General features: G+C 53.9%; 7 protein-coding genes across 7 annotated transcripts; all 7 read left to right on the top strand.

Moving 5' to 3' along the window:
- Nucleotides 1-1,480: 1,480 nt before the first annotated feature.
- On the top strand, nt 1,481-3,229 carry J7T55_013764 (uncharacterized protein; the record flags this gene model as incomplete). The annotated part of the gene is made up of 2 exons (XM_053140668.1): nt 1,481-1,566; nt 1,669-3,229. The coding sequence occupies 2 exons, from the start codon at nt 1,481-1,483 to the stop codon at nt 3,227-3,229; spliced, it is 1,647 nt and encodes a 548-aa protein (XP_052996101.1).
- A 1,264-nt stretch (nt 3,230-4,493) lies between these two features.
- On the top strand, nt 4,494-6,083 carry J7T55_013763 (eukaryotic initiation factor 4f subunit; the record flags this gene model as incomplete). Its single annotated transcript, XM_053140667.1, has 1 exon — nt 4,494-6,083. The coding sequence occupies one exon, from the start codon at nt 4,494-4,496 to the stop codon at nt 6,081-6,083; it is 1,590 nt and encodes a 529-aa protein (XP_052996100.1).
- Nucleotides 6,084-7,789: 1,706 nt separating this feature from the next.
- Nucleotides 7,790-9,376, top strand: J7T55_013762 (glycosyltransferase family 69 protein; the record flags this gene model as incomplete). The annotated part of the gene is made up of 1 exon (XM_053140665.1): nt 7,790-9,376. The coding sequence occupies one exon, from the start codon at nt 7,790-7,792 to the stop codon at nt 9,374-9,376; it is 1,587 nt and encodes a 528-aa protein (XP_052996099.1).
- Nucleotides 9,377-11,891: 2,515 nt separating this feature from the next.
- J7T55_013761 (uncharacterized protein) lies at nt 11,892-12,351 on the top strand (the record flags this gene model as incomplete). The annotated part of the gene is made up of 3 exons (XM_053140664.1): nt 11,892-12,068; nt 12,190-12,252; nt 12,316-12,351. 3 exons carry the CDS (start codon nt 11,892-11,894, stop codon nt 12,349-12,351), a joined length of 276 nt encoding a protein of 91 aa, XP_052996098.1.
- Nucleotides 12,352-13,355: 1,004 nt separating this feature from the next.
- J7T55_013760 (uncharacterized protein) lies at nt 13,356-16,765 on the top strand (the record flags this gene model as incomplete). The annotated part of the gene is made up of 5 exons (XM_053140663.1): nt 13,356-13,392; nt 13,463-13,537; nt 13,608-13,826; nt 13,894-16,563; nt 16,659-16,765. The coding sequence occupies 5 exons, from the start codon at nt 13,356-13,358 to the stop codon at nt 16,763-16,765; spliced, it is 3,108 nt and encodes a 1,035-aa protein (XP_052996097.1).
- Nucleotides 16,766-17,658: 893 nt separating this feature from the next.
- J7T55_013759 (glucooligosaccharide oxidase) lies at nt 17,659-19,295 on the top strand (the record flags this gene model as incomplete). The annotated part of the gene is made up of 2 exons (XM_053140662.1): nt 17,659-18,484; nt 18,631-19,295. 2 exons carry the CDS (start codon nt 17,659-17,661, stop codon nt 19,293-19,295), a joined length of 1,491 nt encoding a protein of 496 aa, XP_052996096.1.
- A 731-nt stretch (nt 19,296-20,026) lies between these two features.
- J7T55_013758 (uncharacterized protein) lies at nt 20,027-24,060 on the top strand (the record flags this gene model as incomplete). Its single annotated transcript, XM_053140661.1, has 3 exons — nt 20,027-20,235; nt 20,290-23,003; nt 23,141-24,060. The coding sequence occupies 3 exons, from the start codon at nt 20,027-20,029 to the stop codon at nt 24,058-24,060; spliced, it is 3,843 nt and encodes a 1,280-aa protein (XP_052996095.1).
- Between the last annotated feature and the right edge of the window lie 51 nt (nt 24,061-24,111).

Genomic DNA, 24,111 nt, shown 5'->3' with positions numbered 1-24,111 from the left:
GCAGGCTGCTGAACGTATCATTCGTTCAACATGAAACTCTCAAAACTCTAACGCAGTCTAGCCTCTCGATTCAGACAAAATATAGCTTTTTGCCGCAGATAGCCAACCGATTACTTGATGCCTGCTGTCCAAAATTGGTCAACTACTGTCGGAGCCAAACTAGTAAGCTAATCTTTCCGTATTGGCTCTGGTCTATCCAGGCCATAGTATCACGGGATCACCACGCTTTTCTTTGATCTCATTTTTGTTGGTTATAAAAGTCACTCCGCGTCTTAACCGTCTGAAGTTCGAAATCATGATTTGCATATTTGAAAGGCCACAGACCTGGAAAACGGACACCACGGACCCATACAATCAACGCAAGAGCTCAAAAGTATGTTACGGACCAATCACAGAAAGCAACGGCGATTACCTGAGCCTTTGGCTCATCTCACCAAGCCATGTGTTCCGGAATTCTCAAAGGCCGACAGGACGAAAGCGAAGAAACTTTCAGAGGTAAAGACTGTCTATGTCTGGGCTGATACACCAGACGAATTGGAAGGCAAAAGGAGACGCTGCTGATACAGTGCAACACACTGCTGCCGACATCCCCAGGGTAGCTAACACATACCTTCCGGAGCCACAGATGATCCTCTTCTGCGGTAGAGACTGCCCGTGCACTTCACCCAGGTAGTCATGATGAGGAATCTGACTTTGCTGGGGCGCTCTGTCGCAAATACCTTGGTAGCGAGCATTAGGGCAGCCAAAGCATATTTAAGGTGCCAAAAAGAGAACACAAATGTACTATATGAGTTTATACGTTGAAAGACATTGATTATTTGCTATTCGATTGAAAGACATGTGATTATGTGCGCCCAAATAGTATGCAATTTTCATACGGGATGCGACCTGTCTCCGCACCCGTGATATGTTGTAAATGCGAGTTGCCATTCAGGGGTCTAGAATGCCAAGACTAGGATCTAGCCGCAGGAATAATTAATCAGACGAGCAGACGAGGTGCTGAAGATCCTGCGCCACAGGCTTCAATCCTCTCCCATTGCAACATGTTGTCACCCATACCTGTCGTAAGCGCTAAGGCCAAATGCTGCTAGGCTCGGAATCATTATCCCTTGCAATGGATTTGCGTTATACGAGATATAGTGCTCCTGGCGCTTACATCTGCTGGCAATGCTAACTTTCTGTGTTAGTAGCTCGCTTTGTTTCATCCCAGTCCCATCCCGAGTAATAGTGAATGATAATAGGCTTACGTGAACACGACTGGCGCTATATCGCTTTAGAGGCTGGCTCTGGTTGATATTATGTATACCTCCCCAGGAAGTCCAGCTCTCGAATCGTTTCGAGTTCAGCTCCCCTTTCTCTTGGAAACACTACATTTAGCGCACGACTTCGCTTGCAGCCGCAATATTGTGACATTTGGGATTTCGACCTCGGATAATACACAGGATCAATTACGGCTTCTCTACACCAGTAATTCTACAATATGGCTCCCCGTGTTGCTGTGATAGGGGCCGGTCCTCTAGGACTCATGGCGCTGAAGAACATGAAGGAAGATGGGCTGGATGTGACGTGTTTTGAAGCGAGATCATGGGTTGGAGGGTATTGCCAAACATTCGGAACATGGACTTGACGACAGTTGTTTCGAAAACGTACTGACTACCAGACCTTCAGATTGTGGAATTACTCCGAGGATGGGTCTCTTTCTGTAGCTGCAAACACAATTTTCAACAGCAGCAAATACCGGAGCGCAATATCAGACTACCCTTTTCCGGACGAAACGGACGATTTCCCCACTTGGCGACAAATGTGGGAGTATCTGGAGGGCTATGCGGATCATTTCCAGTTGAGACAGAATATCCAACTCAACACACGCGTGGTGGCTTTTGCACGCGAAGGAGACAAATGGGCAGTCGAGCTTCTTACCAAGGATGGCGGCCCCCGCCGCGAATATTTCGACAAGATCGCCGTCGCGAATGGAACCTTCACGGCGCCAAAATGGCCAGAGATCCGGGGGATAGAGAAGTTCACCGGAAGGACTCTGCACGCGATCAATTTCCATCGTCCCGAGTCTTTCAAGGACCAGCGGGTATTGATCGTCGGGCTTCACGCATCTGCACAAGATGTAGCTTCTGGTCTCGTGGGACATGCTGCGCAGTTGTATGCCAGCCATAGAAACGGTGTCGTTCTCGTACGTTTCAGAGATATCCTCATGCACCTCTGGAGCGGGATGAAACTGATGGCTCATGATCTCCAGCTCCCACGATATGACCCAAAAGGTGCTGCGTTCGACACAGCCATGACCCTCAACTTCACGAGATTCGTGTTATTCGCGACGACTTGGTTTCCCAGTATATTGAATTGGCTAATGGACAAAGTTATGGTTGCCACGTCGAAAACCGCATTTCCCAACGTTCTCAAGTCATGGAACTTCTTCCCGGCTCCATCTATCGCAACCACAGCTCCTTTGATTGGGGACGAGATTTACCCTCTGTTGGAATCGGGCTTCTGCGAACCAGTTAGCGCTGTGTCAAAGATCACAGGAGCGAAGACAATCGAGTTAAAAGATGGCCGTGTCCTGAAAGACATCGACGCTATCATTTACACGACTGGCTATAATTTCGCCGCACCTTTCGTCGACCAGGAACACAACCCCTACCCCATCCCGGGCAAGCCACCTTATCTGTATCGCGGGACCTTCCCGCTCCATGAAGACCCTAAGGTCCGGAACTCGCTTGCGTTCTTTGGTCATGGCGCGATCTTCTTCCCTGGCTTCGTCCAGCACGAACTCATCATCATGGCAACCTCACAGATATGGAGTGGACGGTCCAGCCTACCTCCACTGAGCGATATGAAAACATGGTACCACGGCTTTCTGGATTGGCGTCAGAATCTTCTGGATCGGCAGAAATCCGAGGCTACGTTTTATACCCTCAATCAACCTATGACAGACCATTTGCAGTGGTTCGAGGATGCTGCCGGAACTGGAGTGTTTAGCCACTTCGGATGGCTTAGTCTCAAGGCTTGGTCTTTCTGGTGGAATGATCGGAAATTATATCATCTTTGTGCGAACGGTATATTCAGCCCCTCTATTTGGCGGCTGTTTGAGACCGGTAAAAGGAGGGCTTGGCCAAAGGCCAGAGAGCAGATCTTCCTTGATAATAAAGCTGCTCAGGCACAAGTTCGAACCAGGCTTGAAAGGATGAGGCTTGAAGGAAACAAGAAGACCCTGTGAACCGTTTAAAATTTGTGTTTTCTTTACGATTGAGCTCGTCGCAATGAAAGACTCGCAGACAAGCACGTAAAATTCTTCATAAGGATTCAAAGCGACTGGCTTGAGCCGACCTTGCAAATTTACGCTTCTTCTGTCCTCTTCTACATGCACATTTCACAGGATGTATCTTCTTCCTACCATAAATTGACTCTGTCTCACTTCACTCCTCCGCCAGCATCAACCTTGGCTTCACTCTCTTCGTACACAGCCTTTCCATTTCAACGACATTTTGGAAACTCTAGGAGCACCTGGATCAAGTTGTGTTCTCTAAAGGGCCTCCCTCTTCCTCGTCTAACAAGTCGGTGAGAAAAGCATCTCCTGGACCCAAGGTCTTCCACTCAAAAATGACTACCATACATGTGTTGCTCGACCCTTATACCCGCGAGCAGCCAGGGGCTGAATAAACAGGTTGAAGATCCTAGCATAGAGGCTGAAGCGATCCATGGATCCAGCCAATGCTGACAGATGAAATAATGCTTTATATCGAAATCAGAATACTCGTATCTCCCAAACAAATCAATTTGATAAACGCATTGTGTGCCAATAGCCAGGTGCAGCTCGACTATGTGCGCTCTTGCATGTGAGCATGGGTGAGGACTTTCGCCCGCATGTTCGTCTGTCTTTCGACATGGTTGAAAGATTATCCACAAGTTCGAAAACAGTGGGGTGCAGCAGTCCATCACAGCTATTTGAAATTTGGTTCAGAGAGATTATAGTAGAGTTGGTGTTTGCTTGAGTGTCCGAGGCAGACGGAGAAACGGCTCTCGTTCGAGATAAGGTGCGAAAGATCCAGCAACACCCACGACCTCCAAGTACGATGGTACTTCTCCCATTTCCAAGTATTTGCAGGAACCAGTTTCTATCAATTAACACATGTTTGGCCTTCAAACTCTCCCTTACACCAACGCCTGCTTGGTAGGTAGGTTTCTGTGTTGGCTAGCCCATGCTTGCCTCTCCAAGCATACAAAAAGACCGTTATCCATCTCATAGCTCGTCACTGTTGTCACGTCACGCGTTCGCAGCCCAAACAGACAGACCCTGACTGCACCGAATGTGTCTCCCTAGACAGGTAAGCACACAATGCGTCTGGAATATCCCTGGTCCAACTCATGTGAGCTGCTTCCGTTCTAACAGTGTTGTGAAGAGCAAGCCCGACCGATCGCCAGAGTCAGCAGTTCCTTCCATCCCACCATCCTCGCGTATGACACGCGCCCGATCGCACACCATGACTCCTTTCGTTCGCACAAAGCCACTCAACGTCTGCGTCACGCGCTGCGCAGAGTTGATACACGATCTCAATGGTGTTCATCAGTTTCACGGCCTCCAGCGGCAGGTCAAGGCGCTTCTCTCTTCTCTCCTCGCGATGATGCGGACAGTGCATGCCAACAAGCGCGATACCTTTCGTTCGGACCCAGCCCACAGCCCCGGCTTGAGTCTCCTGGCCGCATTTCTTCATGAGTTGCGCAAGACCTGTGGGTTTTACGGAACCGGTGCTGAGACCGAGTGGAAACTCCACGATGAAGACCGCGCTTTCGTGCTGGATGAACTAAGCAATCCATTCGACCAAGTTGCGAAGAAATTGTCTCATTTGGCACGCTCACTCGAGGCACTGGTCGACGATGAACAGGCCGACCTTCAGATGAGACTGTGGGAATTATGCGAGTGGGGAGATTCCATTTTCAAGCATTGGGACTTCTTTCAAGGAGAGTTCGCAGCCGCAAGGGGATTGGCGGCAGCGATATCAGCCGCGAGCGAACATCGTCCCACTGTCCAGATCCCGACCATTGATGACGGCTCCGCGGGTCGCAGCGGCGACAAAACTTCAGAGGAGTGTGAGCTCCAGAGATCCAGAGCCTGGAACAAGATTGGCGAGCAATTGGCTGAAGAAGGAATCAGCGACGACGCAATCGAGGGTGTTGCGGACGAGTTGAAAACTTGTCTGCGAAAACTCGTTCGAGGAGAACCCCTCAAGCTTGGACAGGAGAAGTGTGACTCAAGTAATTCCACTGCCGAGAAAAGCAAAAGAGCAGCGAGCAGCAAGTCCAACACTGTCAGTGATGCATCGGAAGACTTGTTTGATCCAGAAATAGTCTCCTCAAAGGTTACGGCTGCGCTCGACAGGATCAAGAACGACTTCGACATATACTTGCCCGAACTTCTGGTGGTTGCCTTCCAGCAGCAAACCGACAAAGACTCAAGAAATTACCGCCAGGTCCTCGATTTGATCTATAAGATGGCTTGTCGCTGTGGTACTCGTCCCAGATTCTATGCTCGTTTGGCTAAGGAGATACAGACCCGCACGCCAAACCGCTTCCAGAAGATCATCACCAAGGGCTATACCCGCAATAACGCTGAGGATGCTCAAAGTGACGAAGAGCCTGTGACGGGCTACTTGTTCAACAAGTGCTTGGCAGATTGGGACCGTGGCAAGCATGAACGCAACAAGATCAGTGCTGAGACCTTCGCATTGGGTCTCTCGCGCTTCATTGGCGAGCTTGCCAAATACGGGGTATTCAGTGCAGAACACATTCACTTCTACGTTCGAGCGCAGTGGGGCCCTACGCTGAAGAGGAACCAATTCATGGCTGTGTGCATGCTGCTGAAGATCACCGGCCCGATGCTCGATTCACTTAGCGACTCGAGCGACATGGACGACCACTTCAAGCGAATCTCGCACCTCATAAACAAGAAAAAGACCCCGGATACCATGAAAGCGCTGGCAACGGAGCTGACGAGCCTAAGGAGCTCTGGCTGGAAGTCAAAGGAGTCAAAAGTGATGGATGAGGTTGAGGAGGCAATAAAGAAGAGGCCCTGAGCCGCAATCTATCGGCCCCATGCTGAGGTAGGTTTCCTTCCTGCCAGTGTTTGTACCAACTAACTCTATAGGCAGTCTTCTCAGCATGCGATGCAGATCTGTAAGCACTAGACGCGTGGATGTGCGACATTGCAACTCCGGCCGGCTACGCGAACTCGTTGCACTTTGAGGCTCAGCGCTGCAGGAGACGTGCAAAAGGGCGGACAGTGGCAGATGTTGCACCATAAAAGACAGGTGATTGTATTTAACAAATGATGAGTTGCGGGCCCGAGTGCCTGCCACTGAGCAAGATATTGTTGAGGCGGCGTGTGGTAGTGTTGTGTCCCCCAGAGTGCAGACATGCTTCGCAGGGGGCGAAGTCGCTAATTTCATCTCCAACTCCTCAGCTCCTCTCCCAAAGATGTGGTTGCACAGCTGATCCTCTTCGCTCAATGTAGTGGGAACTGTGTAATGCATTCGTGAATTATACCCCAAACCGGGCTTGGAAGACATCATTGATGATCGAGAGACGGCTGCGATCTGACCGTTGGTTTCAAGTGGCTCTAGAGACTATTCCGGAAGTCGGCAAGCCGCTACTTTTTAGTATCTGTGCAACCTTGCTCGTGCAGCAATAGATGCAGTAAGCCCAGTAAGCGTGGCAGACTCCCGACGGCGATCGGCCGTTTTAGTGTAGATTTTGGACAGCGCTGGGCGAGGCTTGGCGTGTGTGTGGCAGGGGAAGCGAACAAGACCGCAGCTTCGAATCGTTCTATGGCGACCCAACAACACATTAGCCGACGACGTTAAACGTTGCACGTTGGACGTTGTGCGTTGCACCTGGGACGGTGAGACGTTGGACGGTGAGACGGTGGGCGGTCAACAATGTCATGTCAGATATGTTGATACAGGATCATCCGTCTCATCGATGCCTCTTCTGTAGCTCCGTGACAGCCTGACAGGACGCACTGAGGCGGAGGAGTGGCCAGAGGATTCAGGAAGCAAACATCCACTGGCCAACTCATCGGGGCTCGGCATGTGAAGGAATGGGAACAGGGGCCTCCCCAACCCGAAAGACTGTCACTGAGCAGACGTAGTGCAGCTTGCGCGTCATCCCGCACCCACGCAGTCCACGGCAAGGAGCATACACTGCCGGACCCACCCACACTCCCCCCCTGTGGCCTCCAATTCACCGCGCCGTTACTGCTTTGCCTGCGCCCTGCCAGCCAGCCTGCTGCGGACGCACATGCCAGCAGGCACATGCAGGTCCGTGGTGGGCCTCAGCCCCCCCCAGCTCAAGCCCAGATGGGCTTGGAGCACGCTTGGAGCACCTGGCAAGGAACATTAAATTTGGGACCTCCAATTTCTGCTGGGCAATCAGCATCGTCGCCGAGTCCACATGGGGGGGGATCCTTGGGACCAACACCGCCGAAACATTCTTTGACAATTCCTGTCTGGTCTGGTCTGTCAGTCTTGTCACTGCCCACCCTCCTTTTCTGTCACCCACTCACCTCTCTGCTTGCGCTACGCCTTGCCATTCCCGTAGCCTAGCATAATCCCAGGACGAACTACACCTGCACTCTGCTTCTGTTTCGTCCTTGGCGTCGTAATGGTGTATTTCCTTCAACCCCCCTTCTAATCTTCCTCATTGCCTGTCCACCATCAGGCCATCCCATTGTTTCTTCATCGTGGACCCGTTGCCCTTATCGCGGCGTCAACGTCCCAACGCTATGAGTCCCAGGAACTCAGACGAGGAGCGCATCGCCTTCCTTGACCACACTTCCTTTGACGGCAAGGCTGGCGACGATGTCTTGGACGAGATTGTCTTGAAAAGACCCAGCTCGCCTCGGCGTGTGCCCCATCGAGTGAAGAAATGGTTGCGATCACGACCACGCGTCCTCCGACGCAGCGTTCTCCGACACCCTGTGCAGTCTCTTCTCGCGACCCTCAAGATCCTCATCATCTTCATCATCGTCCTCTTCGTAGCCACGCCGATCCTCGCGCCCTCCTACACACGACTACCCCCACACTACAGCGAGCTGAAAGCACGATGCGAGGGCCCCGATGCGCCCTCCGGCTGCGCGAACCCGTTCCACGAGAAGATATTCATATCCGTCAGTTTATATGACAGAGAAGGGCACTTGGCAGGAGGTCGTTGGGGCGAGACGGTGCTGGAGTTGATCCAGATGCTGGGGCCCGAGCACACGTTCCTGAGCATCTACGAGAACGACAGCCCGGGCGGCGAGGCGGCGCTGCAGGAGTTCAAGAGCAAGGTCCCATGCGCGCACGAGATTGTGTACGACCCACACGTGCCGCTGGCGGGCTTTGGAAATATCACCATGCCGGATGGGACCGAGCGGATGAAGAGGCTGTCGTACCTGTCCGAGATGCGGAATCGCGCGTTGAAACCGCTAGATAGGTTCAGGAAGGAGGAGGGCGTGGTCGAATTCGACAAGGTGCTGTTTTTGAACGACGTTGCTTTTCACCCCATCGATGCGATGCAGCTGCTGTTCAACACGAACCTAGGCCCCGACGGCCGCTCCCAGTACTTGTCCGCTTGTGCCCTCGACTACAAGAACCCATTCCTGTTCTATGACCTGTACGCCCAGAGAGATGCGGAGGGATACTCCAACGGTGTGCCGATCTTCCCGATCTTTACGACGGCAGGGAATGCGACCTCGCGGGCGGCTATGCTTGCGCAGAGCGACGCGGTCCCGGTAACTTCTTGCTGGAGTGGCATGGTCGCCATGCAGGCAGAATACGTGCAGAACATGAACGAGACTCTGCCGTTCCCTGAGTTCCAGACCATCGGCGCCCACGACATCGATCCCGACAACCCGGTACCGATTGAAGCACCGGTGCGATTCCGATACGAGCCCGAGGTTTTCTTCGACGCATGCGAGTGCTGCCTGTTCTTGGCCGACGTCTCGACAGCAGCGCGCAAGGACAACGCAGCCGAGCAGGGCGTGTTTGTCAACCCGTACGTGCGTGTCACCTATGAGGAGTCGACGCTCAAGTGGGTTTCGGCTATCAAGCGGTGGGAGAGGCTGTTGGCCATCCCGCACCGCATCATATCCTACTTTGCCGGCCTGCCCAGGAACAACCCGTACCGCGAGGTGCGCGAGGGCGAGCCGTTCGTCGAGGAGAGGTGGAACGTGGACGACAACGACTGGGAGCTGGTCAACCGCACGGGCCGGAGCGGGATGTTCTGCGCGGTCCGGGAGATGCAGCTCATCCAGGTCGCGGAGAGGACGGACGATATTAATTGGCAGAATGTGGCCATGCCGGCAGGCCAGAGGCTCAACTTCCCGACCTAAGAGGGACGAGATGGTCTTTTGTTCTGCCTGGCATTCTTTTCCTTTGGCATGACTTCTTCGATTTTGCAAGGCGAAGTACGGTGTTCAGGATTGAATCATACCCCGGGGGGTCTCTGGTGTTTTGGTTTCTCTTTTCTTCTTCTTTCGTTCAGGTTGGCAAGGCGCTTCAAACATAGATCATACAAGAACAAAAGAATGCCAATGATTCTCCTTGCCATCTCGGGCCCCTGCCTGATATATACACAGTACCGCCGCAGCGTTCCTCTTCTCCCAGAAGTGGGGTGGATGAGGGCAACCCACATCCGTCAGCCAGCGAGGCGAGCCAATCGCTTCAGCAACCGTCAGCCTGTCTCATCCCCTTGCCACGCTGTCGCTGTAGCTAAGGGCGGCCGCAGAGGCAGCCTTATCTGCATGCCTCGGGCCTTGGACCCTTGGACCGGAACTGTTCCGGCGTGGGGTAAGTGAATTCCTTCTTGTTCCAAATCCGCATGCTTTATGCTCGCGGTGGCCTGGCAAATGCCATGGCATTCCCGCCGGGCCAAGGGAGAAGTCCGTCCTTCCTGGTTGGGGACTCGTTGGGGCATCACTTCACGGGGTGGGTCCTGATCAGGGTCTTTGCTCCGGCCTCCCAGGCCTGTTGCTGCTGATGCCCGGTATTTGTGGGCTCTTGGGGTTCACTGGGCTGACTGGCAGCCTTGGCCCTCATATATACGGCTCTCGCCGGCCCGAGCTATAGCTCTGGTGAGGTAGATCGATCTTGCGCGATGACCATGTGGGTAATACCAGATATAGACTGTCCAGGTTAAGGTACTTCATGACTTGGGACTGTGCCGTAAACGGCGTACCCAGCGAGGGAAACAGGAACAAAAGTATGGCTCAACGACAAAAGGGAAAACAAAATAGGAGGTAAAAAAGGAGAGAAAAACCCAAGAGACATTGTAGACGGTGGATTATCCGAGCCATGGTCACCGAGATAAACACAACACTGACGTGACACAGCAGTAGATATGTGGAAGAGCAGCCCAGCTTTACAATTTCCCACAAATGATGCGGTCGATACCTGAAAGTGGAAGACCGACTGCCTTTTGTAACAGTCTTGTGTGTTATGACTCGATCACAAACAACCTCAGAAGACCGGCACCTGACCAGCAGACTCATACACCACTAACATCTAGTCAGCGTTAGTGTATAGTCTGAACTGCGCACTTGCAAAATAGGATGTGAAAAGTGCAATGGAAAAGTTTAGCCTGAGCTCGACATCTGCCACAGCAATGGCATATGCCTAGTACTTAGAGTACTCTCCAACATGGAACAGAACACGTCGGCGCAGTGTCGGCGATGGAGTGATGCTGGCAGACACGTCACTCCCGAGGGCTGATTACAGAGCCAGCGAACACAATGGGCCGTTGATAGCCCGCTCAAGAGACAAGAGAGAGGGGAGAAAAACACGTCGTAGTGTGCAACCAGGTCCCCGACGTGACGCGCGCAGGAGTCGAGGAATCCGCTTTTGGAGGGCAAGGATGGGCGACAAGACCCCGGAAGGGCCAGTGCCAGTCCACCGGCTTGCCATCTGACCTGGGACGTGGCCTGCGTTGGTGGATTTGTCCTGCTGGGCCGCAGCCATTAAAAAAAAATACCAGGAAATTGAGCGGCTGTGCGGACAATCTGGTGAGATCAATGCCGTGAGCGCACGCACGCACACACACACACTCTCTCAACCAGAGCTGAGAGAGATGAGAGAAATAAACAACAGGTAGAAGGGAGGGGAGGGGAGGGGATCGATAGCCGCGAGAAACCTGGTGGTGCCCAGCCAACGCATTATCATCTCCTTGCTTCACCTTCCAAGGTCGCCATTACCCACCTAGATACTCGAGTGCCCAGTTTGTTGAGACTGATTGTTAGTTGTCGGTTGGTATTAGTCTTGTCTGCAGTTGGTGTGCTGCCTGTAACTCGGCCAGTGGTTGCCAGGGCTGGGATAACGAAGGTGAGAGAGCGCCCAGGAGAGAACAGGAGCCAGGAGCCTACCTGACCCCCCTATCGGTCACCCGCCCCTGCCCAACCCAATTCTGGTAAGCCTTTGAGGTGTCGAGTTGTTTTCCCTCGTTTCGCATCCCACACCCACACCCGCATCGCGACTGTCTCCCCCCCCCTCTTCTCTTCATCTTTTCTCTCCTCCCACCACACGCCACCAGTTTTCCTGTTAGCAAAGCTCAGATTCGTTGTCGCGAAGCATTCCCATTTCGAATCATCACATTTTTGTCCTACATTCCTCAACCAATCCCCCACAGGTAAGCTCTGCAGAACAACGTCTCCGCACGCGACCGACCGCGCCTGTCGCATCTGAGTCGCATCACAGCGCCACAGCTTGGTGCGATCCTGGCCACGGTCGCACGGCGCCGCCACGCTGTGTGGGCGCATCCTGTGCTCGCATGCCTCCTATTTTTCTCTCATGTTGGATAATTCAAGATTCATTGCTAACGCGTCTACTCGGCAGATTTATTACAAATCAGTCATAATGGCACGAGAGGGCACACGATCAGCCACCGGCAGCTCCAGACCGCGCGTCTTCCAGCAGGTCGACACGGCCCCTACTATCAAGAGGAAGCCTGCGACCAAGAAGGCCGGCGCGAAGCCCACTGGTGTCACAAAGAAGACGGCTGCGCCTAAGAAGGAGAGCACTGTCGCCAAGAAGGTACGTCGCTGCTTCAAGCCGTCGCATCGACGGGGTCGCCCCTAGAGCTGGGCCGCTATTTATTCCGTCCACGTCTAAGACCGTATCGTCTTGAATATCATGCTGACGAGGTGCTACGTAGGTCAAGGCCGCTGTCAAGAAGACCGAGGCCAAGGTCAAGAAGGCCGTCAAGAAGACTGAGACAGTATGTCCTGCCCCATGCGCCCGCCTCCCCCATTGCCACGCCCCATACTGACAGCTCGCACAGAAGCCAAAGACCAAGAAGGCTACCGTTGCCAAGTAAACCGGCAACTCTGCGTTGATTTGTTTCACGCATGCAGCAGCATCTTGTCCACCCTCCGCTTTAGTTGGCTGTCTCTTTTCTTATGATCATGTCGGAGCGCGGAGGCACAGTGTTGGCCGCCACTTTTGCGCGTCCGGTTTGCTCGTTGGGTTCGGTTTTGTGACATTGTGAAGCACACGCTTGTTGGACACGGCAATTCTGGTTCTGGTATCTAATGTTTGGGTGCAGCGCGTTCGGTCGGGTTGTACTCTCTTCTTGCCTTTGCAACAGCAGCAGCACGTTATCGTGTATAGGATACCTTATTCGCAGATATTATGGGACCATGGAAGCCTGCTCTGTTCATCTGAATCAAGCCATTCTCTGGGATTCTCCGTTCTCAAACACAGTGCAGTTACCGGGTTGGGTGAAAGGTCAGCCGGTCTATCACGTGTGAGAGTCCTCGGCGGTTCTGCCTGATCATAACACTGCCAGGGAGACATCCTTTCTGTCTGCCATTACGCGTGGCCATGAGAGTAATTCCACTTGTCTTGAGCCTCACGGGCAACGATATCCGAGAATTATGTTCTGTGCTGGGCGTGCCCGAGGTACAACAAAGATTATGGATATGTTAGGATAACCCAGCCAGGAGCACCGATAAGCTCAGTAGACAGCTCCAGGCCGTAGGCTGCAGGCAGGCGCTGCACTGGCGGCTGCAGCTGGTCCCCGGCCGAGCCAATCGGGCTGGCACAGGCAGGCGGGAGCTCCAAGGTTCCACTGGAGCTCCCAAAGTTCCAAGGTTCCTGTGTCTGTGCTTGGAGCTGCTGGGCCTCTCTCCCCGACGCCCCAATGCCAGCAAGCTAAGGTTGCGGGCAGGCACAGCTTTTGGAACCTGGGAACTTTCAAGGGTCGCGATCCAAGCGCGGCGCAATCGCGATTTCAGACCTGCAACATCACATCACATCTCTGCCCGCTGCCTCCGACAATGCAAACCCATCACCGCCCAAAGTCCTAGCAACACTCCAATAATGCAACTTATCAAGCCTGCCTGGCTCAGCCACAGCGGTGAGCACACTTAGAGACGATCACGCGTGCAGTCTGACGGTTACTGATGCTTTTGTGTTGCATGCGACAGGCGAACAGAAGGACTTCGAGGTTTACAGCTGCCATGTCTCCCCATGCGGCACGAGGCTTGCAACGGCTGGCGGTGGTATGCGCGCGCCCAATTCCCCTCTGCGGCCCCCTCAATCCCTTCGGACCATAATACTGACGTTGCGCAGATGGCCATGTCCGAGTATGGTCCACCGAGTCGATATACCAGTCTGACGATGCCTCCTACTCGAAACCGCGCCAGCTCTGCCACATGAGCCACCACCTCGGCACGATCCACTCCGTCCGCTTCTCTCCCAACGGCCGCTATCTCGCGTCAGGCGCCGACGATAAGATCATCTGCATATATCACCTCGACGCCAGTCCTCCGTCACACGCGGCTACGTTTGGTATGCGCGCCCTAGGCATCTCTTTTTGGGGGGGATCGAAATGCTGACCTGGTATGGGCATGAACAGGGACCAATGAGCCTCCGCCGGTCGAGAACTGGAAGACCTACAAGCGCTTAGTTGGACATGACAACGACGTCCAGGACCTGGCCTGGTCCCACGACAACTCCCTGCTGGTCTCGGTGGGGTTGGATTCCAAGGTGGTGATATGGTCAGGGCACACGTTCGAGAAATTAAAGACGCTGGCCGTACACCAAAGCCATGTCAAGGGCATAACCTTCGACCCGGCCAACAAGTACTTCGCCACCGCGAGCGATGATCGAACCATCAAGATCTTCCGATTTACCTCCCCCGGGCCAAATGCGACGCATCACGACATGATCAACAACTTTGTCTTGGAGACGACGATATCAACGCCCTTCAAGAGTTCCCCTTTGACGACTTACTTCAGGAGATGTTCTTGGTCCCCGGATGGTAACCACATCGCCGCCGCGAATGCTGTGAACGGACCTGTTAGCTCGGTAGCAATCATTGAGCGAACAAGATGGGACAGTGAAATCAATTTGATCGGTCATGAGGGCCCCACCGAGGTCTGCATGTTCTCACCGCGTCTGTTCTACACCCAACCACCGGCAACTGATGGCTCAACGAACAGCCAAGGAGGCGGCAACTTGGTCACAGTCATTGCTTCAGCGGGGCAGGACCGAACTCTCAGCATATGGAACACAAATACTTCCAGACCGCTCGTGATCATGCAGGACCTCGCTTCAAAATCGATATCAGACCTTTCTTGGTCACCAGATGGCCAAAGTCTGTTCGCTTGCAGTTTGGATGGCAGCATTGTATCAGTCAAGTTTGATACAGGCGAACTTGGATGGGTCGCAACAGCAGAAGAGAATGACAAGGCTCTTCAAAAGTATGGCGGTGGCCGAAAGGGCATGGGCATTGCCGAAGATGTTGACGGCCTGGCACTCGAGAATCACAGCAAAGCTGGTGAGCTGCGAGGGGCCGAGTCGAGGATGGGCGCCCTGATGGGTGACTTCCAGCCAGCTAATAAGGAACCTCCGCCTGCACCCAACGGTGTATCCACAAATGGGACTTCTGCGACGGCGGAAGGCTCAAAGGACAAGGAAAAGGAGAAGCCAGCAGAAGAGAATGCCGATCAGGCTGCAGAGAGGATCAAGGAGCTCAAATCCCGCGTCACTATAACGAAGGACGGAAAGAAGCGAGTCGCGCCACTATTGATATCATCTTCGGGCACCGGCACGTCTTCATTACCACAGACACAGCTTATCGGGTCGAAGACTGTAGCGGCCCGGGACGACACACCACAGACAATCATGGATCTGTCAAAGCCATTTGATGGCTTGCCACCGGGTGGAATCGCGGCGATGCTCCTGGGTAACAAGCGCAAAGCCGTCGTAGTTGAAGGGGAGGAGGATGAAGAACATGCGCCGAAACGATTAGCAGGCCCAACGCCAATCATGGCCAACGGTATTGACGGTGTGGAGCCTGCAACGCTGCAACCACCACAGCATGGTGTCGTGCCGACACCGGAATTCCTGCGGCCTGCTGTGATGAGCCCTGCACTCTCTGTCTCCCAGGTGCGACTTGCAGTTCCTAAGGTACGGGCACATATCTTGCGACCGCTGGAAAGGGGCGTCCTGCAGGGCGAAACCAGTCTGGAAGAAGCGGCAAAGGTGCCCGAGAACATAGTCTTCGAGGCTAGGAATCCAGCCCAAGTACGAGACCCTTCGCATGTCACTGCCACCAAGCGGGGCACCGTCTTGTGGCAGGACTTTCTGGCCCGAGCAGTCCTACTTGTCACCGGAAATAAGCACTTCTGGTCGGTAGCCTGCGAAGACGGAAGCGTGTTTGCATGGACACCGGCCGGACGCCGTCTGATAAACGCGATGGTTCTGGAGTCGCAGCCCGTAGTACTCGAGTGTCGCGATCACTGGCTTCTATGCATAACGGCCTGCGGTCTGGCATATGTCTGGAACATCAAGAACATGAATTCGCCACACCCGCCCGTGTCGCTGGCCCCGATTCTCGACGTCGCCATCCACTCTCTTCACCAACATGCTGCTACACCAGGACCAGGAATCACATCCGCGCACCTCAATTCAACGGGCCACGTCGTCGTGACCTTGACCAACGGCGACGGCTTCTACTACGCTCGCGAGATGTACACATGGCAACGCCTCTCAGAGTCCTGGTTCGCAGTGGGCTCCCAATATTGGAACAGCAATGACAGCTCCGTCAGTGCCCTACAATCCACGGCTGTCGGGCCCGTGTCCAAGCCAAAAGAAAAGAAGGACGACGGCGTCAACGTCTCGTCGGGAATCATACCCTTCTTGGAGCGTCACACGACCACAGAATTCCTGCTCAAGGGTCGCGCGTACACACTGCAACGACTCATCAAGACCTTGTTGTCGAAAGAAGGATTCGAGGGCTTCGAGAGCAGCGTCAGCATCGCTCATCTCGAGAACCGCATTGCGGGTGCCCTGCAACTCGGCGCGAGAGAGGAGTTCAGGCTGTACCTGTTCATGTACGCGAAGCGGATTGGCGCCGAGGCGCTCAGGGGCAAGGTAGAGGAGCTCTTGAACGGGCTGATGGGCGGGATCCTGAAAGATAAGGAGGATGACAAGGAGGAAGGCTTCGGGTGGTTCGCGAAGGGGGATGAGATCTGCGGATGGGACCGCAAGGAGCTTCTGAAGGGCGTTGTCATGATCCTGGGTAAGTTTGCTCCCTCCTCTCGCCCTCTCCTCACATGGCCTTGTGTGCCAGCCCTGTGTGATGAAATCGGCCCGCTGACTCTGGTTTGTTTGCAGGCAAATTTAGGGAGCTACAGCGGCTCACCGTGCAGTACGCGCGTGTTCTCGAGCTCACGGTTGAGCAGGATGGGGATGACGATGCTATGGCTGTGGAGCCTACGTGATGTATTTTCTCTCTCACATGTGTATGGTGTGGCCCTCTCCCAAAGTCTCTCCTGCGGGACGAGTCTCACCCAGATCTTGTTTCGGCGTTGTTGGTCATCATGAGGGTCAAAATTGGGGCATCCAGCTCAAGCGGTGGGGATGGTGTACGTGGATCTCGAATAGTTGTCATGGCCTTGATCTTGATAGATACCTACCTACCTGGAAGGTGGGCTATCTGTGTATGTATGTAATGTTGTTGCCGAGCAGAGACATGCCCTTTTGTGGGCTGCCATGTTGATACAAGTAGCTTCTGGAGGCAATACAAGGTGAAAATTCCCTGGGTCATGTGTTGATTGTCTCGGCGCTGAAATCTGACTCTACCTTTGGATGCATAATATTGAACAGTGTGCCCAGGTGCTCGGGTTTGGAAGCGTTTGGGAGACACATCTTTGTTGGAAAGCAATACCCCCCAGACCACTTTATCTTAGTGTTGGTACCTCTGGAGAGAAAACACTGGAACCACAATTCACCGGTCAGGCATTTCTGAAATGTTGAAAGAAGACTAAGAGCGGAAATTCAGAGTAACCAAAAGCTGCAGAAGGGATACAGTTTTGAACGATGCGGGATCTAGTAGGTGATTTTGACATCATTTCTGCCTGGCGTGCCTTCAAAGTGAATCATGGGCCCAACAAGTCACTTGGGGTTTTTTGTTTGAAAGAAAAAAATCAAACAGTCAGGCTGAGTGAAGGAACAAACCAAAAGAAGATTTCGTCACTTCCTTCCTTTTATTAGAAGGTGTCGCACCTTTGGCAGCTACTCGGGTCAAACTTCTACACTCTCACTTTGCAATATCTGCCTCTCTTCAACCCCAGGTTCCCATCTCGACAACTAACTCGGAAACTGCGTCGCAGGAATGGACTCGGCAAAAGGCCAGAACAACGAGACTTCAGAGACAGATTTTCCCCAGCCACATCCTACGGCATCGATCAATGACAAGACCGCACTCGCCGTCAAATATCTCCAGGACCGTTCTGTACCGTTCATCTCTGCTCAGTCTTCTACCTGGTCTACTGACGCCACTGCCTTTAACCTTCGTGTTCCAGTGAAACCGGCTCTCCTCATCTATGCAAGAACAGCCAAGCATGTGCAGGATGTGGTCGATTGTGGTGTGGCGGTTGGGCTGAAGGTCAGTGCCCGTGGTGGTGGTCACTCGTACACCTCATTGGGACTTGGTGGAGAAAACGACCATCTGGTCGTGGATCTGACTCACATGAGCAGCATTTCTGTCGACCCCGACACCTACATCGCCACCGTTGAAGCCGGAGCACGCCTTGGAGATGTAGCACGCGAGCTCTTTGACAAAGGCGGACGAGCCATCAGCCACGGCAGCTGTCCAGCCGTCGGCATTTCAGGCCATATCCTGCACGGAGGATATGGTTGGGCATCTCACAACTACGGCTTGGCCCTTGACTGGATGGTCGGTGCCAGCGTCGTCCTCGCGAATGGGATGCATGTGCACTGCTCCAAAACCGAAAACTGTGACTTGTTCTGGGCCCTCCGGGGTGCCGGCTCCAGCTTCGGCATCGTCACTTCCTACGAACTTGCGACCTTTGCGGCCCCGACTTCCTCAATACCATTCAAAGTCGCGCTGGACTGGCAGACTGAGCAACAGAAGATTGATGGAGTCACGGCGTTGGTCGCGTTTGTTCAGAACGTGCCTGCTGACCTCAATATGCGGTGTGAGTGAGTATCCAATACTGCCCTGTCATACGCGAGCAGTTAGTGCCATGGCTTCAATCACTTTCGGCATTGACAATCTAGGTTTCATGACTCCGTGGAAAGATCCTCTACTTTGAACAATTTGGCTAACAAGCAAACACTCAAGTGAGCATGCACAGTTCAGGTGGCCACAACTTAGAAGGAGTCTACTACGGAAACGAAACTGGACTATCAATGATCCTTGACCCCTTGCTCAAGGGAAGTGGAGGGAATTTGAGCATGCAGCCCGGCACGTGGATTCAAGGTCTTGAATACTACGCCGAACGAAATTCTTTAACCCCCAGCACCAATGAGCACGGCAACTTCTTTGCTACGAGTCTCACCCTGAAGGATCTCCGCGGCGAGGCCTTGACAGACTTCGTCCGGTATTGGCACAACCATGCACTGGCGTTTACTCGAGGCGGCTGGTTCGTCCAGTTGGATGTCCACGGAGGCGCCAATTCTGCCATATCAGCTGTCTCAAACACGGCCACGGCTTATGCACACCGCGACAAAACCTTTCTCATCCAGTTCTATCACTTCAGTGGGAATGATGAACCTTATCCATCGGATGGAATTGATATTCTCAGAAATTGGGTCGATGTCACCATTACAACAATGAATGACGGCGACTATGGAATGTACATCAACTACAGTGATTCGCAGTTGGACCGTGGAACAGCAGAGAAGTTGTACTGGGCCGGTAATTTGGATCGGCTGAAGCTGATTAAGAAGGCTTTTGACCCATTTGAGCTGTTCTATTATCCTCAGTCGATCGAGCCCGCAAAGTAAGGGCGAGAGGAATCCGGAACGAAAGGTTCCCGCCACAATGTCATAGGGCCCCGAGGGCCCAGGCCCAAGGGAGACGAGTGAGAATGGACGGCACGCAGCAAATTTCAACCTTCAAATTGGCAATTGTTGTCAACTGATCCACGTGATACAAAGTTGTTTGGAATGTGTGACATAGAGTTCAATTTTGCTATGCGGAAGCCCCATCAGGTCAGGGTCCAATTCGGCCGCGGAATGCGGCCGCACTGATATAGAAGCTGCCCTCCATACTGCGGTGAAGAGTACTGCCCTAGTATATTCTCATATTCGGTATTCAGCATCTGCGTAAGTTTGATGTTTGAATCGGCTACAGAATAGGTTGACAGAAGTGAGCACTTGCGAACCCTCAGCCACCTTGACGACTGGATTGTTGATGGCATCGAGGCTGGTCCACGAATCGGTCCCTAGGTAGGTTTTCGTACAGTCGGCAATGGTGGCGTCGCATATTTTCCACAACCATACGCTTCTTCTTTGAGACATGGCGGACCTGCGGTGATATCAACGCTCTTTTCATTCCACCCAGACGCGCTCGGAGACCTGGCGGCAACCAGGGACACAATGTGCTTAAAGCCGTGGAAATCTCTGCGTTTGTCCGCTGTTCTCTGCGCTTTTCTCCCATACCATTGCCTCTCGCTCATATTTATTACTAACTTGTACAGTCACTCATTTAAACAAAAAGACACGTCGGAGGCAGCATGGCCATTTGGTTACTGCTATGCTTCTGGTGCCTGTTCGCCACGGGCCTACGGGTTGAAACAGGCCTTGTTGCGCGGGAAGACTCAAAACGAGCCGTTGACGAATACTTCATAGATCCTGCTGATCCATCGTACTGCATTTATTTCACCTACACCTACTTTGCGCCGGAGGGAGCTCCTTCTGACTATTCTCCACTCCCTCCATATGGGTCTGTCCCCATTCCCAGACAGACGAACTTGGAATAAGCTAATCGTTTCGAAAGACAACCGACTGGTCTTCCAGGTCCAGTGACTACGGCGGGCTCTGGATCTGGCCCTGTATCCGGACTACCAGGTGGTGTTTCCACCGGGCCTGGTGGCGGTGGCATCACCACGGGACCGCAGGGAACTGCGACTGTTCCAGGTGGGGGCACGGTATCGCCAGGTCAAAGCACGGCCAATCCAGACCAAAGTACAATTCCAGGCCAAGGCACAGTTCCAGGCCAAGGTACTGCTTCGGGCCAGAGTACAGTCCCAGGCCAGGGCACAGGAACATCAATTGCAACAACTACAAGCTCTGGTTCGATTACTGGTCCCACGCCTGCAGCGCCTGCCGTTATCACAGCACCAGGTGGACGGAGCTTCAGTATCAATCTCAGACAATACCTGGCTGCTCCTACCGACAGGGTGCTGTCCGTGACAACACAGCCAGAGGTGCCCTGGACACGACTTGCTGACGACATTTTGTTTATTGACGCTCCAGAAGTCCTCTCAGAGAACACTCTTCTAATCAGGCTACGTGCCGCGAACGCCGCGGGTGTACCATACGAAGTCGTCCTCACTCTGAAATTGGAGCCCGTCATCCGAGTACCCATAACACCCGACAGTATCTTCTCGATCGATCTAAATCGCTACCTTGGAAGCTCATCGGACACTGTGAACATAGTCACTGAACCACCTGCGCCATGGGTGGGTTATGTACGCGCGAACCAGCGCATTGGTGGGCGTGTGCCAGCCGGATACAACACTTCGAGGACGCTCGTCACTGCCAATGTGGTTCCACAGAATGGACCGTCTTACGCTCGATACTTCGCCCTTGTCATCGCGCCTGTGTCGGTGATTCCATTGACACCGGGGAGCCAATTCACGACTCAGTTGGGATCTTTCCTTCTCACTTCTACAGATGTCATCACATCTGTCAACTTTGATCCAAAGGCTACTTGGGTCAATTTTGACTCAAGCGCGAAGACATTTTCTGGTCCGGTGCCAGCCACCCTGGATGTCAATTCAATTATCGCAACTCTTCTGGCTACTTCAAGTGACCAAGGCCTTGAGTATTCCTTCCAACTCGAGCTTTATGTTCAGGACAGCAATCAGGTTACCAGTATACAGGTCCCCGTCGTGGCTTCGAACAAATTTTCCATCAGCACGAAGAAGTATTTCCCTGCATCTGTTGAGCTGACATCCATCACCACGAATCCCGCGGTAAACTGGATCAGCTTCAACGTTGCGCAGAACACTGTCAGTGGACTGGTACCGGATCTTATGGCCGGCACCACTGTGAACATCAATGTCAATGCTTCGTCTGCCGGCGCGCCGGGAAGCTCAGCTGCCACCTACTCCAAGCTCTTCACGCTGCAGGTACAGGCCAATGATGTTCCCAAATTCAACGTAACTTTGGGAAGCCAATTTGTCATTAATCTTGGTGCAAGTCTTTTGAGCCCGCCGGGAGATTACCTCACAGCAGCTTCCACAGTACCTGAGTCGAGTTGGGTGAGCCTTGGTTCCAACGGCAAGACGCTCGGTGGTATCGTTCCGATCAATCTTGCTGCTGGCACCAGTGTTGCTGTTACTGGTAATGTGTTTAACCCAAGCCTGGACTCCTCCTACACGAAGGAATTCAGCCTGCAAATCTTGGCTGGTTCAGACATTTCAGTCCCTGTACTCCTAGGGGGTGACTTCCAGGTCAATCTTACGGACTTCCTGCGTGGCCCCGACGATACTTTGCAGGTCACTACTACCCCACCAGTCCCGTGGGTGAGAATCAGCCCTTCTCCCCCGCCGTCCTTGATTGGTACAGTTCCTCTTACTTTCACTGAGTCTGAGGTCAACATCACCATCATTGCCACATCTAAGATGACTGGTTTCACATATACGATCCTGTCTAAGCTCCTCGTGTTCACCAACGAGGTTAAAGTTGAGGTCTTCCAATCGGATATCTTCTTTGTGAACTTGGTACCTCTGCTCAAGACAGCTCAAGATGAAGTCGAATCCATCGCTACCTTCCCCAGAGCCGATTGGCTAACCCTCGACCGGGGAAACCGATCTGTCTCTGGCATCGTGCCTCTAAATCAACCACCTGGGTCGAGCGTCAACATCACGGTCAACGGCCTCTCCTTGGTGGCGCCGGATTCCAGGATTGGCCGTCTGAGAGGGGCCGCGAGAATTGTTCCTCGGCAGGACCGGGTTCTGTTCCCATACTCCGTGCTGGTCAGCGTCAAGATTTTTGACCGACCTGTTGTTAACTCAACATCCGCGGTACTACCATCCACGGAGCCCCCGATTCAGCCACCCAGCTCAGGTCTACCGCAGCCGAGCGGGCCAGTCCTCACCCCTTCGGAATCGAATCCGCCCTCACCCAGTGTGAGCGGCGGCGACGGTTCTGGAACTTCGGGGCCTGAGCCGTCTGGAGCAGCGAGCGACTCGTCTGTCCTGCCGCCTCCATCTGGGAGTGGTGGTCCAGAGCCGACGGGCCCTGATGGAAGCAGCCAGGTATCTCCAGGCCCGTCTGCAAACCCTTCAGATGGGAGCGCGTCGCCATCAGAGTCTGGAGGTTCCACGACGGACGATGGCCAACCGCAACCGACAGGCAGTGGCGATGGCGGTGTGCTTCCCGAGCCAACACCTCAGAGCTCAGGAGACGTTCAGCCAGAGCCCACACCCCAGAGCTCGGGCGACGTGCCGCCCCCAGGACCGACGGCTCAAAGCTCAGGCGGGGGTCCTCCGGGACCGGGACCGGGACCATCGTCTCTTGTGTCCAGCGCATCTGCCCCTGGGCCACAACCGTCGGTACCAGCATCCAGCGCCTCCGGCTCCCCAGGGCAAGCGACAACTTCACTGGCTGTTATCCCTCAGCCGACCACGCCCTCTTTGGGGATTCCAGCATCATCAGGTCAGCCCAGCCCGGCTGCGTCTTCGATACAGGTCTCTTCGGTTATTCCACCAGTACAAAGCACTACAAATGTTGTCCTGCCACCTACAATAGCCACCTCAGCTGCTGGGAGCCGGACCACCACCCCCATCTCCAGCCAGCCTGGGTCAAACGTTCCAGGGTCAAGCTCTCAAGGACCGAACCCTCCGACATCCAGCTCCCAGGCACCAAATACTCCGGTGGGAACCTCACAAGGGCCCAACACGCCAGGGACGACTCCTCAAGTACCCACCCTGCCAGTCCCTGGAAGCAGCTCCCAGGGGCCGAATTCTCCGGTCACAACCTCACAAGGCCAGACCCCTCCGGGAACACCTTCACAGGTACCCAGCTCACCAGTTATAGGGTCGTCGTCACAAGCACCCAACCCCCCAGTTCCCGGGTCGTCTTCGCAAGCATCCAGTCTCCCAGTTCCTGGATCATCGCAAGCACCCAGCCCTGTTGGAACAAGCTCCCAGGGGCCGAATCCTCCGGTGACTACCTCACAAGGCCAAACCCCTCCAGGGACAACTTCGCAGGGGCCCAACGTTCCGGGAACAAGTTCTCAAGTGCTCAGCCCACCAGCTCCAGGGACTTCCTCCCAAGCAGCCAGCCTTCCAGGGACAACCTCGCAGGTGCCCAGTCCACCAGTATCAGGAACGTCCTCACAAGCACCCAGCCTTCCAGGGACAAGTTCTCAAGGGCCAGCTCCTCCTGGAACCTCCGGCCCGGGAACGCCCAGCCAGCCAGCCGGTACGTCTCAGGGCCCTCAAAGCCAATCCAGCGGCGGAGTCTTCCCATCGTCAGGGCCGGCCACCTCTGCGCTTACAAGTGGCGCACCGCCTCCAAGTTCTGGGCCATCAAGTGACCAACAAAGTTCATCACTCATGCCTGCTGCGTCGACAAGTGTGCAGCCTGT

The sequence above is a fragment of the Diaporthe amygdali genome (assembly GCF_026229845.1).
Source record: "Diaporthe amygdali strain CAA958 chromosome Unknown NODE_7_length_1459731_cov_64_868725, whole genome shotgun sequence".
In the NCBI taxonomy this organism is placed as follows: Eukaryota; Fungi; Ascomycota; class Sordariomycetes; order Diaporthales; family Diaporthaceae; genus Diaporthe; species Diaporthe amygdali.
This window is presented reverse-complemented; position numbering and strand designations above follow the sequence as displayed.